At 43.4% G+C, this 12,963-nt stretch overlaps 2 protein-coding genes across 2 annotated transcripts; one reads left to right on the top strand and one right to left on the bottom strand.

Moving 5' to 3' along the window:
* Positions 1-5,180: 5,180 nt before the first annotated feature.
* LOC124698615 (PLASMODESMATA CALLOSE-BINDING PROTEIN 3-like) lies at positions 5,181-7,811 on the bottom strand. Its single transcript, XM_047231097.1, has 4 exons — positions 7,558-7,811; positions 7,225-7,458; positions 7,102-7,135; positions 5,181-5,808 (listed from the first exon to the last, which is right to left on the bottom strand). Exons 1-4 carry the CDS (start codon positions 7,619-7,621, stop codon positions 5,541-5,543), a joined length of 600 nt encoding a protein of 199 aa, XP_047087053.1. The 5' UTR covers positions 7,622-7,811; the 3' UTR covers positions 5,181-5,540.
* Positions 7,812-9,610: 1,799 nt separating this feature from the next.
* Positions 9,611-12,141, top strand: LOC124702670 (F-box protein At5g39250). The gene is made up of 2 exons (XM_047234830.1): positions 9,611-9,856; positions 11,154-12,141. Exon 2 carries the CDS (start codon positions 11,247-11,249, stop codon positions 11,997-11,999), a length of 753 nt encoding a protein of 250 aa, XP_047090786.1. The 5' UTR covers positions 9,611-9,856; positions 11,154-11,246; the 3' UTR covers positions 12,000-12,141.
* The last annotated feature ends 822 nt before the right edge of the window (positions 12,142-12,963 follow it).

Consider the following 12,963-nt stretch of genomic DNA (forward strand, 5'->3'; position numbering starts at 1 on the left):
AAAGCGCCCGGATAATTCCGGACAAGCGGCGGTAGGCCCCTGTCATCGTGCGGGTGTTCCGAAGCTGGGTAAATCGCGTACCACCGTCCCGTGTGCACTCCGCCCTATGGCCCCTACTTCTTCTCCCCCTCGTGAGGATCCCTCCTCCGAGGTACCGTCGATTAGGCAACGACAGCACAAGAGATCAATATTCTGACAGTGCTCATTTTTGCCACAGGTGCAAACGTCTCATCATAGTCAATGTCATAAGTCTAACTATATCCTCTTGCCACAAGTCTTTCCTTATATCTCTCCACTTTTTCTTCTGCATTTTGTTTTACAGAATAGATCCACTTACAGCCTATTGTACTCTTTCCTTTAGGGAGATATGTCAACTCCCATGTTTTATTTTTCTTCAATGCCTATAATTCTTCCATCATTGCATTGCACCATCTCGGGTCCAACCTGGCCGCCTTCCAATCCTTAGGAATAGATACAGTTTGCAGTGAAGCAACAAAAGCCCGAAAAGAGGGTGACAATGCCTTGTAAGACATATAATTTTCTACGTCATAGTCATCATAACTAAGTCGCTTTGGGGGCCCAACTTTCCTTATCCCTTTCCTTATTGCAATTGGCAAGTCTAGGCTATTATTGGACTCAGTCTGAGATTGATTCTCCTCAGCAGAATCAAAACTTGTGCTTCCTTGATTTTCAGGTCCAATGGGTTGCTCCCCCTGCCCCTGGTCTTGTTGCTCCTCCGGTGCATATACTTGTTCCCTTTGTACTTGTCTTCTAGAGTACACAAGAGGATTCTGCAGCCATCTTTGTGGTGGTACGGGTCTAGGTGGTGTAGGTGTACCAGGAATTGCAGGAATCTCCGCAACAATAGGAATTTGTTGATGTTGCTGTTGGTCACCATCTTGCTGCTCTTGATCACCACCTTGCTTCTCTTGATCACCACCTTGTTGTTGCTCCCCCTCTTGAGCATCACCAAGATGGTCAAGCCCCTGGAACAAGCCACTAAGATCACTCTCACCGTCATAAAATGGTTCTGACTCGCGAAATGTAACATCCATGCTTACAAATGTCCTCCTGTCAGTGGGACTCCAACACTTGTAACCCTTATGTCTGGAGGAATAGCCAATAAAGATACATTTGATAGCCCGATGATCTAGCTTGCCAACAGATGTCATGTGATCCCTTACAAAACATGTACAACCAAAGAGTTTGGGTGGCACAACAAAGTCATTGTTATTTAAAAGAAGTTGATTAGGAGATTGCATACCTAGAATCTTTGAAGGCATTCTGTTGATCAAATACGTAGCACTGCCTCACTCCATAAGAATTTGGGAACATTCATGGTAAACATGAGGGATCGAGCCACTTCAAGGATGTGCCTATTCTTTCGCTCAGCAACTCCATTCTGGGGAGGAGTGTCAGGACATGAAGTCTGATGCAGTATACCTTACAAAGATAAGAAAGCAGCAAAAGATTTGTTGATATATTTAGTACCATTATCAGTTCTGATCACTTGCACCTGAACATTGAATTGGTTTTTCACATAGGCACAAAAACTCTGAAAACAAGTGAACACTTCATCTTTGTAACGCATAAGATAAATCCAAGTCATTCTGGAATAACAGTCAATAAAAGTCACAAAGTACTTCATGCCATTACAGACACAACAGGACACGTCCATACATCAGAGTGCACTAACACAAATGGGGATACACTTCTGATCCCTCTACTAACATAAGAGGTTCTCGTATGCTTAGCATATTCGCAGGCATCACAACATAATTCGGTTTTGTCCACTCCATCCATTACATCAGAAAAACTTGAATTTTTTTTTATCAAACGTCATGTGGCCCATAATTCGGTTTTGTCCACTCCATCCATTACATAATTCGGTTTTTATCAAACATAATTCGGTTTTTTCCACTCCATCCATTACATCAGGAAAACTTGATTTTTTTTATCAAACGTCATGTGGCCCATTCGACAATGATGAACTAGTGCCATACTCCCCTTTCCTCCAACAATCGCAGCAAACACAGAACTAGCATCATGCCCCATCTTGTCACGATCTATGTGCCAAATACCTCTATGCCTGGTTGCAGTCCCAATCTTCTTGCTGCTCCCTTTCCTGAATTAAACACATATATCTATCAACTATTATACGGTAGTCCTGCTGATCAATCAAGGCACTTAGAGATAGCAGATTTACTGGAAAAGCAGGAACATGTAGAACTGATGACAATTTTATGTTGGGTGTACATTGCACCGACCCCTCCTCTTTTATAGATTGTGCTGTGCCATCTGTTGTTTGGATAGTGCATCTATGTGTGGGAGGATACTGAGTATAAGAGTCAAACTCACTAATATTCCCAGTAACATGTTTGGATGCTTCAGAATCAAGAATCCAATCTGAATTAGCATTATGAGTGGCTATAGAAACTCTATCAATATTACCTTCATCTTTGTAGACATAGTGAGCAAAGTTCCCAAAGGTTGCTTCATTTTGTCCTTCTTCCTTTGATTGTCCCTGAGAGGTACTGGTAGTTGGCTCTGAAGCTGCTGCCATATGTGCCTTTGGTGCTATAGCATGCTGCTGTCCACCACCCCTGCCATATTGTTGTCCATATGATTGTCCACCACTTCTGCCATACTGCTGTCCACCACCTCTTCCATACTGCTGTCCATATGGCTGTCCACCACCTCTGCCATCACCTCTTCCTCTGTAGCTTCCTGTGCCATGTGTGTATCCTCCTCTCCCCTACTGGCTGTAGCAAAGGAGGTACACTGATGCTTCAAGTGTCCCTTCTGTCCACAAGTATAGCAGTCTCTCGTCTCTTGTCTCTCGGTTGTGTAGAAGGTCGGATGAGGGACAAAATCGCTTCCCTTTGTCATATTCAGACGCACTTCCTCTCTGGACATAGCAGCAATGGCCTCTTTGAGAAAAGGGGTAGTGGTTTGATGCAGTAAAGCAGCCCTTCTCCCCTCAAAATCTTGATTAAAAACTTTCAAGAACTTCATGACTCGCCGACGTTCAATCCAGCTTGCAGCAGCACTCACACATTCCCCATGGGCAAGGTCCAAAGGATCAACATGATCTAAATCTCCCCAAAGATGCTACAACTCAGCCACATATGCCATCACAGTTGTTTCCTTGTTGCAAGTCATGCACTTTATCCTCAATCTCAGCAATCAACATAATGTTCCCCTTTCCAGAATAGAGATTTGATAGGGTGTCCTATACCTCTGAAGCTTTTGTGAGTGCCTCTAAAGAAGCAACAATGTTAGGAACCAAATAGTTAAGCAACCATGCCACAATCAGAGAATTTATGGCATTCCACTTTTTCCATTCCGGACTGGTCTTGTCTGATGGTTCTGCAGCTTCACCACTCACATGTTCATCCAGCCCTTTCAAGTTCAGAATCAATAGCGCCCTCCTTGACCACCGGAGATAGTTGGCCACTCCTTCCAACTTGATTTCATTCGCCGGCAGCTCAAGTTTCTGACCTATGTCGGTATGGGGAACGATTGCCCCCCTCCAGCAGATCCTCCTCCATCTCCTTTGGTAGTGATAAGTTCTGCTAGCTTCTCCAGAGCCTTGGCCAAATCCCCCGTTGTCCCCCATGCTTGACACCAAACTAACCTCTCATAAACACCAAAGGGCTTACCCGCAGGATGCCCTCTTCATCTCCTTACTTGTCACTGCCTTCCCCTCCTTGCCGCCGCAACAACCTGCTCCCTTCCTCTTCCTCCCAGCCACCGCAGTAGCCTACTCCCTTCATCTTCCTCTTCCTCCTAGCTGCCACATCAGACTAGGCTTCCAGATGAGCAGTTCTTCCCATCGCTGCCCTCACTGCCCCTTGCTCTGATACCATGTGGACAGAGGTGAGGGCCTAACCTGGGGTAGAAGGAGGCTGCAGGGAGGAACTCTCTCTTCTTAGGGTTACAGAGATAGAAGCACCTTATATAGGTCAGGACTGGACTGGGCCAGATGGGTCACAATAGAACAATAGAGAACAAGAAGACAGCCCAACAGATACATCAACAATTATCCAACAGCTTGCATTGGACATAATGGTGTTAATCATCAGAGAATGCAGTGTTCTCAAGATCCATGTTAGCATGTATTTGGATTAATTTTGGGGTTGATATGATATATATAATGACAAAAAAGTTATCCTAAATTTAGGGGCATTACAGACTTTACACGATTTCTTACAAAAAAGTAATCCTTAATTTTATCATACGAAAAGAATAGGATAAAAAGTTCTCAGACCTTCTCACGAAAGTGGTTTATTTCCACCGCGGTCTATAAGTCAGTTTCTCGAGAAGCTTAAGCTCAAAAGAAGTCGTGACCCTTATTCTCGTCTAGTGTGAATTATTGGATCTTGACATCTTAAAGGGCATTCCAGTGGAAAATTGGATATGTATGCGCATCTTAGTAACATTATAAGATGTCAAAGCTGGCATGACGAAGAAGGAAGATATTGTTAGTCTCATAATTCACTATGCTGTGCCGAATCAATGGTGTGTGTGTGTGCACTGGGGACCTGAAAAGTAGCCACCAAGAGCAAACATATAGAAAGAGCGCTGTGCACAAGGGAGAAGGCAAACATAAAAGCTGGAGCTTGACAACGATAGTGTGCCTACTTCGAAAAGAGCTGATATGTGTGCAGTGGTGCGATGTGCCCACATTACCAAATGCATCACACCCTCAAGACATTTCATTGCCCACTATGCATCTTCCCAACCGCCAATGCAATGTCGATTAAGATTCCCATGAAGCTGCCTGTCCAGAACCTTTTTGTATCTTAGGGAATGTCTGCAGAAATATTAGTAAGATCGGGACGTTTATGCAGTGTAAAGTTGTATCGGAAATCTGAAGCTTCCAGCTGATGTTTCTGTTCTATTTTCCAATGCAGCCGGCATCTATGACTAAAGAAGTTGGGTGCTCTTTTTTGGCAAAGATTATTGAGTTCTGTTTGCCTCTTCCACATGGTCACAGTCACATCACATGAAGGCATGCAACAAGTTGCTGAGGAGAAGTGCAAGATTGTTTCTCAAAAAAAAAAAAAGAGAAGTGCAAGATTCTGCGTTGAGAATATAATGACACACAAGCAATCACCACCGAAAATATGTAAAGTGGATTGCGGCATAAGATTTTGCACCAACCAACCTTTCTAGAATAAAATTAAGCAACCAGATAGATTATTGCTCCACAGATTCACAGGAAAAATGATTAGAATTAAGAAAAGGCAACAGTACCAACGATTATACAACATGGACAAGGAAGACAAGAGTCCTTGCAGGCGAAAGAGACAGTCATCCTACCGAATCATACACCACCACTCCAGCCTGTAGGAGGCCATAAATTAAATTGGTACCAAAATAATACCCTCCAGCCCATCGACCACCCATGACAGTAAGCAACAATAACAACAATCATGCATGCTCCAGATGGATGGATTCCCTTCGGCAAGTCAGCTTGTTTCTAGCAGACCAGTAAACTAGTGAAGCTGCTCCTGCCATGAGACTGAGAAGGGACTTCAGGGCAGTGCCAAGAAGGAGAGGAGGAGGGCAGCAATGGAGGCAGCCAGCTTGATCGACGGAAGCAAGTCGGCCGCTGCCGCGGTGCCATCCATGCTGCCAGTCCCCATACCAGGGCTGAAGGTGCCTGCACTCGTCCCGGTGCCGTTGAACCCGGTGCCCATCCCAGGGCTGAAGGTGCCCGTACTTGTCCCGGTTCCGGTGCCGGTGCCGGTGCTTGTTCCGGTGCCTGCAGTCGTCCCGGTTGCCGTAGTCGTCCCAGCAGCACTGCGTCAAAGAAACGAAAAGATTACACACTTACACTGCCTCATAGTGTCACCCTTCTGTTTCCAAATAGAAAGGATTCAAAACATGAATGCAGACAGAGAAATGTATGTTATAATAACAGAGTTTCTGAATTGTCTGTCTTTTTCTTTTTTCTAATTCATATAAGTTTCTGGAGTCTATTGTGTCAGAATCTGATTTCTCATAATAGCATGGCACATCGTTCTGTCAGTTAATCTCTCCTTTTGTCTTCAGACACGAGCACATGTTAAAAGAAAACCTGGCGACCTTTTTTTTTTGTTTCGATGTGACGATCAAGCTTATAAAATGCTTTTGTGCTTCCTTTTTGTCAGGAAGTTATGACAAAACTGCAAGACACTGAAGTCAAGCAAAATTGTTTTTTGCTTTTCTGGAAAGTTACTAGTGCAAAGGATGGAAGCTGGCTACGAAAAGCTTGCTTTCCATCTCAACAGAAAGCCCTCCATTCCAAATTAGCTGGGAAAGTTGCAATTCAGCAGCTTCAAGTCCTTTGGGACCTTAGCACGACGACTTCCCGTTTGTCTACTACAACAAGCTCTACTACGACAAGCTTTGCCCGGATCCGGTGATGGAGGGGCGAGGACATCGGCGCGCCTTCGGCTCGTGTCAGTGTTTGTAGTCGTCGCTAGGTGGTCGAAAGACCTACTTGTAATTTTTATTACTTTTGGGTCAGTTTGTACTGCTATTGATGGTTATTAATAGATCGGTGGAATTTTCGCAAAAAAAAAAAAGACAAAGAGAGAACTACATCACTTCGGCTGATGCAACGAACGTGCGTGTAAGACGCTTCGAATCAAAACAATATTATTTGGAGCCTTGTTGTACTTTGTAGGAAATATTGTTAGAGAAAGCTTGTTTGGGTAGGTTATGGCATCAACTTGATCGAGGGATCTAGGACGAACTGATATTAAAAATGGCTATTTTTAAACTAGTGTCGGTGGACCATGATTGGCAATTTTGTATTGCAACCATGATTAATATTCAAAGGTGTATTTGACTAGTTTGCGAGAATCGCTTTGACTATATTCCGTTGTAGCAGTACTAATGCAGCAGGTTTTACGTTGTAAATGCTGATATTTTTTTTAAATAATATTATCAAAATTTACAAAGTTCGACTCTGAGTAAACCCAGAACGGTGAATGGCAACGTAATTCACACTTCAAGTGAAGAACTGCTGTAAGAAGACACGATGAAGCTGCCAGCACTAGCACAACTTAATGAAAGAGCAAGCAAGGGAGGCTCATAAAGCGTATGTACCTGGCACTCGAAGGAAACGTACACCCTGAAAAACCTGCAACTCAGAGCACATAGGTGAGAACTGAAATCCCACAATGCAAGGACGAGAGTACGAGACGAGGCTGCATTGCAGACTGGACTTACTGGGGTCGGCGGTGGAGAGGGTGGCGACGCCGGTGAAGTCGCAGGTGGCGCCGGTGGCCCTGTTCTTCTGGAAATAGCTGTTGGCGGCCCAGGAGCAGTGCGAGGCGACGTCGTTGGGGTTGTAGCAGGCGCCGGTCTGCTGGATCTCCGTGCAGTCCGCGCCCTGCCCGCACGAGTAGTCGATCGTCTTCTGCAGCGCCGCCGTCGACTGGTCGGACCGGCACACGCAGAAATCTGGCACGCCGACAGATCAAACCAAAAAAAGATTAATCATCAGACATTCAGTGCCAAAGGAAGAAGAGCGGAAGATTACAGGAGCTACAGCTAGCCAACCTGAAGCAACAAGGGCCGAGGACGAGAGGAGCACCGCCGCGACCAGCACCAATGCCGCCTCCATCAGCCGAGACGCAGAGCAGCAAACAACCAAGATCGAAGGAGCAGATCGATGCTGGCTGGAAGTGGCTCTGATCAGTAAGAATTCTCCGAGCTCTGGGTAGCTAGGCAGTCGCCGTCCGTCCGGTGTGAAGAAGCCTCGAAGGAACCTACGCAGCTACTAGCACTACTACTGCGTTTTCTACTTAAGAGAGCGTGCGCACTAGCTGTACTTTGTTCCGCGCAAGCGTGTAGCTATGTATCGCCCCCATCGACCATCGAGCCGATGGTATCTCCGGTTGGTGGGCTACAGGACAAGGCACGAACGATTGTGTGCTTGAGCCGAAAGTAGTTTGGTGCGTTCGTCGGTTCGACGCGTCCCGATGTTTCTTCTTTCATTACTGCTTCTTCAAGTAACATGAGAGACAGATCGACGAACTGCCGTGGATCTGAACCTTCTGACAGGGTTTCCCTTTTACTAACGCCGTTTCTTCTCCGCTCAACAACAGTCCAATCGGATCCTTGTGGTCCTGCTGCCAAGAGTTTAGCCCCCGTTCCAAATTGTTTTTTCTTCGAGAGCAATCACATATTTTATTAATCGAAAATTAAGTTACTTCCAAATTGTTGAAGGACTAACACTTGCCCTTCAATGGAGCGATAAGCCGACTGAAGCTCTCGCTAAAGAGTTCCGATATTGATTGTTGTTATATATTATCTTATCACTCATATTAAAGCTTTAGTTAAGGGTGTTAGAAACATTTCATTTGTAAACGTGGATTGGACACGAAATAGGGCTAGTCATAATCTTGCGAATTTTGCAATTCACAAGAGCGAAAGGTGCAACTGTAATGTGGCACGACTAGGGACCTGATTCTTTGCTTCAGGTACTTGATCATGATATATTTGTAAACTCTATGGAGTAATAAATTCCCCTTTTACCTGCAAAATGATAAATCTACAACGTTGAACCTATATGATATGAACAATATATTTTATGACGAATCTAACATAACTAAATTGGGTGTTTGAGATATTGATACTTGGTTTACAAATTCAACTAAAATTAAAATAGTTTGACTTAGAACAGTCTTACTCCCTTTTTGGTCTATATTAGTTGTCATAGATTCGATGTATTACAGAAAATGTGTGTAGACACATCCAAATCAGCGTCAACTAATTATATGGAGCAAAGGGAGTAGGGTTTAAGTTGATTTAAAACGTAGGAAGTACACTTCAAGGGATGAATCGCTGTTGATTAGATACATGTTCCAATACAAGGATATACCCAAGGGTGCATCGTCACTAATGCTAAAGTAGGCCAATTGGGCTAGAAACTACAATTTCGGACCTTTTTCATACTCATTGCCATGCATCAACACATTCATCTTAACTTTTCCACACTAACCGGAAGTGCCTATTATTGTATCGTGTCATCAAATGATCTCGGTATGGAGTTTTATGGACCATATGATCACTTCTTCCTTAATTAACATAGCAAACACACCTGAAATGCCCTTCTTTCTTCGCTTTTCAGTTGCTCCCAATTTTCGCCTCTGTTTTTTCTTGTTTTCTTGGAAACATTTAGGGTGTGCTTTTTTATTTTTCTAGCGTTGCCCTATCAAATATTTGGCTAGCCAAAATTTCAGTTAAAGCTTTGCTTGCCCATAAGTTAGAAAAAATGAATTAAAGTGGTAAAGTAAGCATTGACATGCCAAAAGATTCCTCCTAAAGAAAGACATGCCAAGATTGTGATGGTACATCGGATTTCTCTATCAAGTGTCGAAGATTTAATTTAATTTAGTCAAAAAAGAGATAGTCTAAATTTAAATTAAAAGCCTCGGATGTAGCTTTTTTTTTTTGTAGAAGATAATCTTAGCATCTTTTGTTTTCTTATACGGAGTAGATAGGTTTACATATAAGAAGTTGACCCGTCAGCACATACGGCCCAGCCCACTCGTGACAGCCGGCAGAGCCTACGAATTGCCATCGACCACCTGGTGGCCGGTATCCCCATTCTCAGACGCCGATCCTGCTCCTCCTCTCGCCCTTCTCTCTCGGCCAGCATCTCCGGCAACGGTGGCCTCTCTTCAACCGCACCTCCCTTCTCCTACCACGCTGCCACCCCATCCTCCCTGCGACCAGATCGACAGCCACGCCTTTCATCCCCGTTCTTCCTCCTCGGGTCTCTGGAGATCTACGCCGGCGACGACCCTCTTTGCCGGCGGCCCGCCTTGCCGGACGGTTCTAGTTCCTACACACGGTGAGTTCCTTCACCTCCCTGTACTCTATATCCCCTTCTTCTTTGCAGACCATCACTCCGATTTTCGGCAACCGCTGAGCCCGTGGCTAGGCAAAGCCCAAGTAAAATTCCATTTGAACGCTAGGTTGTTCTGATTGTTCTGTTGTGTATTGGAGGAGTTTGTACGTTTAGATTGTAGATCTCCTTGTGAACGCTTGTTGTTTCATTACCACGTTGATTTACTGCCCGACATCATCATGTTTTAAGGTATATTTCCCATGTTTTCAGCTCATATATCAATTCATTTTAGGGTAATCTTCTTATACGGTTAGAGTTATCGTGTTCATGGCCGTGTAACATATATATATTCATACTGGTGACAAGTATATTTAACATCGGCCTAGAGTTGTATGGCAAAATACGTAGCTTGCAAAGGGATTGCTTTGACTAACAAGATGAATATGATAGCTATCTTTTTCAGGTCTCAGTATGTTCCAGTCGGTAGCTAGGGTTCTGTACATATTTACTGAAGCTGATACTTGCTTTCTTATCTTGCCTGCATAATTTTGCTTTGTAGTTTCATTGGCAATAATTTCAATCAAGGAAGATTGAAGTGGTTGATGATAAATGAATGTGTTGGATGATTAACAGGGACATGATGCATCAACAATAAAGATGTTTGCTGTCTTAGTTGGTCTGTGCTTTTGAGTAAAACCTTCTCATATGCCATATTACAAACCGAAACTGGAAAGGAACATATTATAAAATTATTCTTTGCCAAAAATAAAAGGGTACAGCCTTTTTCAAAAGGCACTATCCTGAACCCTGTAGATTTGGTGCTCCTTGATAATTATTGATTAGCAACACAAGTAGGACCATATTTTGCTGAACATCTACACTTCAAGGCACCATAATATTTGCTGATTGTGGTACAGTGTCCAAATCAGATTGATCGTAGCAACTACTCATGCTAATAGATTGGACCATTTGATTGTGACTTTACCAGAGGGAAACGTATTTTCCATCAGTACCACTGTTATTTGACCTCCCAAACGCACACGCACACTCGCACACGCCTTAACTCCAACAGACACCACATTTGCAAAATTATTATTGATCCGGGACATGGAAACTATATTTGATATGTTGTACCAATGGCTATTTGTCCATATTCTGCTTATTACAGTATGTTTTTCTTTCTTTACCATCCTTATACAATTCAAATTACAGCGATGTAAAAGATAGGAGTAATCGTGCTACTTCTATTTATTCTTGCCATGAATTAACCTGTCTTTGTTTGACCATCCCTTATTAATAGGCACCTCTGGTTCAGCTCTTGGTTTGTATCTGAACCCTGTCTGTATCCTAGAGGGTAGAGGGCATTCCATTTTCTTCAGTGAAGTGATTAAGAATGGAAAATGGATTTCCCGGTGAAGTTCTCAAGGCTGTTTTCCCTCTAATGGATGGTAAAGACTTGGTCTTTTGCATGCTTGTATGCCGCCAATGGCGCGAAATAGCAAAGGACGACTACTTCTGGAAATGTATCTGCTCACGGAAATGGCCTTCCATTTGCAAGGAGCCTCCTTCTGACACAAATTTCCAAAAACTTTATTTAACTTTCTCCAAGCCAAGGAAGACAATGCAGCTTCCTGTACCTAAGCTCACTTTTGAGGATCTGGTGTTTTACATTGATATGTGGCATGAGGGATCGCTGGTCTTCTCTCAAGCAGTTTCAGGTTGCATTCTTCGAGCAGGTCTTCAGAACACACCTGGCGGCATTCCAGATATACTGGTAGCACATCTGAATACCACAGACTGCACTCTGATGATGGAAGTCAAACCCAAGTTGACAGTCCCTATGGGGCCAGTCATCACCGTATCGGTTCTTGCCCACCGCAAGGACACCCACAAGATGACTTGCATAATTAATACGTCGACTTTTGATTACATTGATGGGAATGCAGCGCGTGCATTGGCATATGAATATCTCAGGTTTTCACCAAGATACCCTTTCATATCAGACATCCGTGCGTGGATGTCCTTGCTTTTCCTGTACAAAGGAGCACACTCTATAGAGGTATTTGGTATTGAACTAGATTTTTGTGATGCGGCAAGGTCGGAGTCTGAGATCCTGTGGCTCTTAGACATGCTTGATTGGAAATAGAAGTTAATCTTTCGTTGTAATTTTAGCCCTTGAGGTATGTAAAGGATGTTCATGATTTGTTGATCATTTCCTGTTGTAATACTGAACTAGATGCTTTATAATACTGGAAATAAATGGCGATGTGTGGCCATCTGTTTTGTTATACTCTCATCTCATGCCCAGATGACTGATCTGGCGTTTGAATCTCAAACACTTACATTCGCTGAATCTGTGGTGCCAATTCTGAATTTGCTACCGAGAGATGAACAGTAATCATGTAAGACCTGTCAAGATGCCGGATCAGTTGCTCAACTCCAAGCCAAAGACACATAATAGCTGTCTATAAACAGTTCTGTATTCTTCACAGTATGAAAAACTCGAGATTAATCAGAGGTATAGGAAATCAATGTCATTTTGATGTTCTGAAATTGAGTTTCTGATGTTCCATATCACTGAAACAAGTAGATTTTGCATCCCTTTGTCTCTGATTGATTGGCTGTAAAATTTCAGATCTCGAATACTTCCAACTTGTTTTCTGAATGTGTGTTCCTCTCTAAAACGAGGGAAGTTTCTGTGCACCAATTCTGGAATGTTTCCTACGCCTGTGTATCATTTGGGCCTGAAGGGTCCTTACCTTGTTGCCAGCAGCGTAAATGTTCAATATGCTGGGATTATATAAGGCCTGTAATTTTACAGGTCCGAATCAAGGTGTCTTTGTCGTTTGCTAATGGACATTTTGACAAATTCAGCACCCAGTATTCGTTCAAAATGAAAAGATTGCCACTATAATAGAACCAAAGTTACAAGGTGAAATACTGGACAACTCTATGCCTATGTATGCAGCGAAATCCAGAGCTGAACTGAAACTGAATGCTACTGGATTTAGCCTGATAAACTGCTAGTAAATCGAAGAGGAACTTCAACAGTACACCCTTCGGCTGAGAACTTGGATTAACTTGGGCTGACCAACTCGCAATGTTCAGCG

This window comes from Lolium rigidum, chromosome 3 (genome assembly GCF_022539505.1).
Source record: "Lolium rigidum isolate FL_2022 chromosome 3, APGP_CSIRO_Lrig_0.1, whole genome shotgun sequence".
Taxonomy (NCBI): Eukaryota; Viridiplantae; Streptophyta; class Magnoliopsida; order Poales; family Poaceae; genus Lolium; species Lolium rigidum.

Coding starts and splice junctions, on each gene's coding strand:
- LOC124698615 (XM_047231097.1), bottom strand. CDS start 7,621: ATGGAGGCGGCATTGGTGCTGGTCGCGGCGGTGCTCCTCTCGTCCTCG. Junction 7,136..7,224: donor CCTCTCCACCGCCGACCCCA/GTAAGTCCAGTC, acceptor TCTGAGTTGCAG/GTTTTTCAGGGTGTACGTTT. Junction 5,809..7,101: donor ACGTTTCCTTCGAGTGCCAG/GTACATACGCTT, acceptor TCTTTGACGCAG/TGCTGCTGGGACGACTACGG.
- LOC124702670 (XM_047234830.1), top strand. CDS start 11,247: ATGGAAAATGGATTTCCCGGTGAAGTTCTCAAGGCTGTTTTCCCTCTA.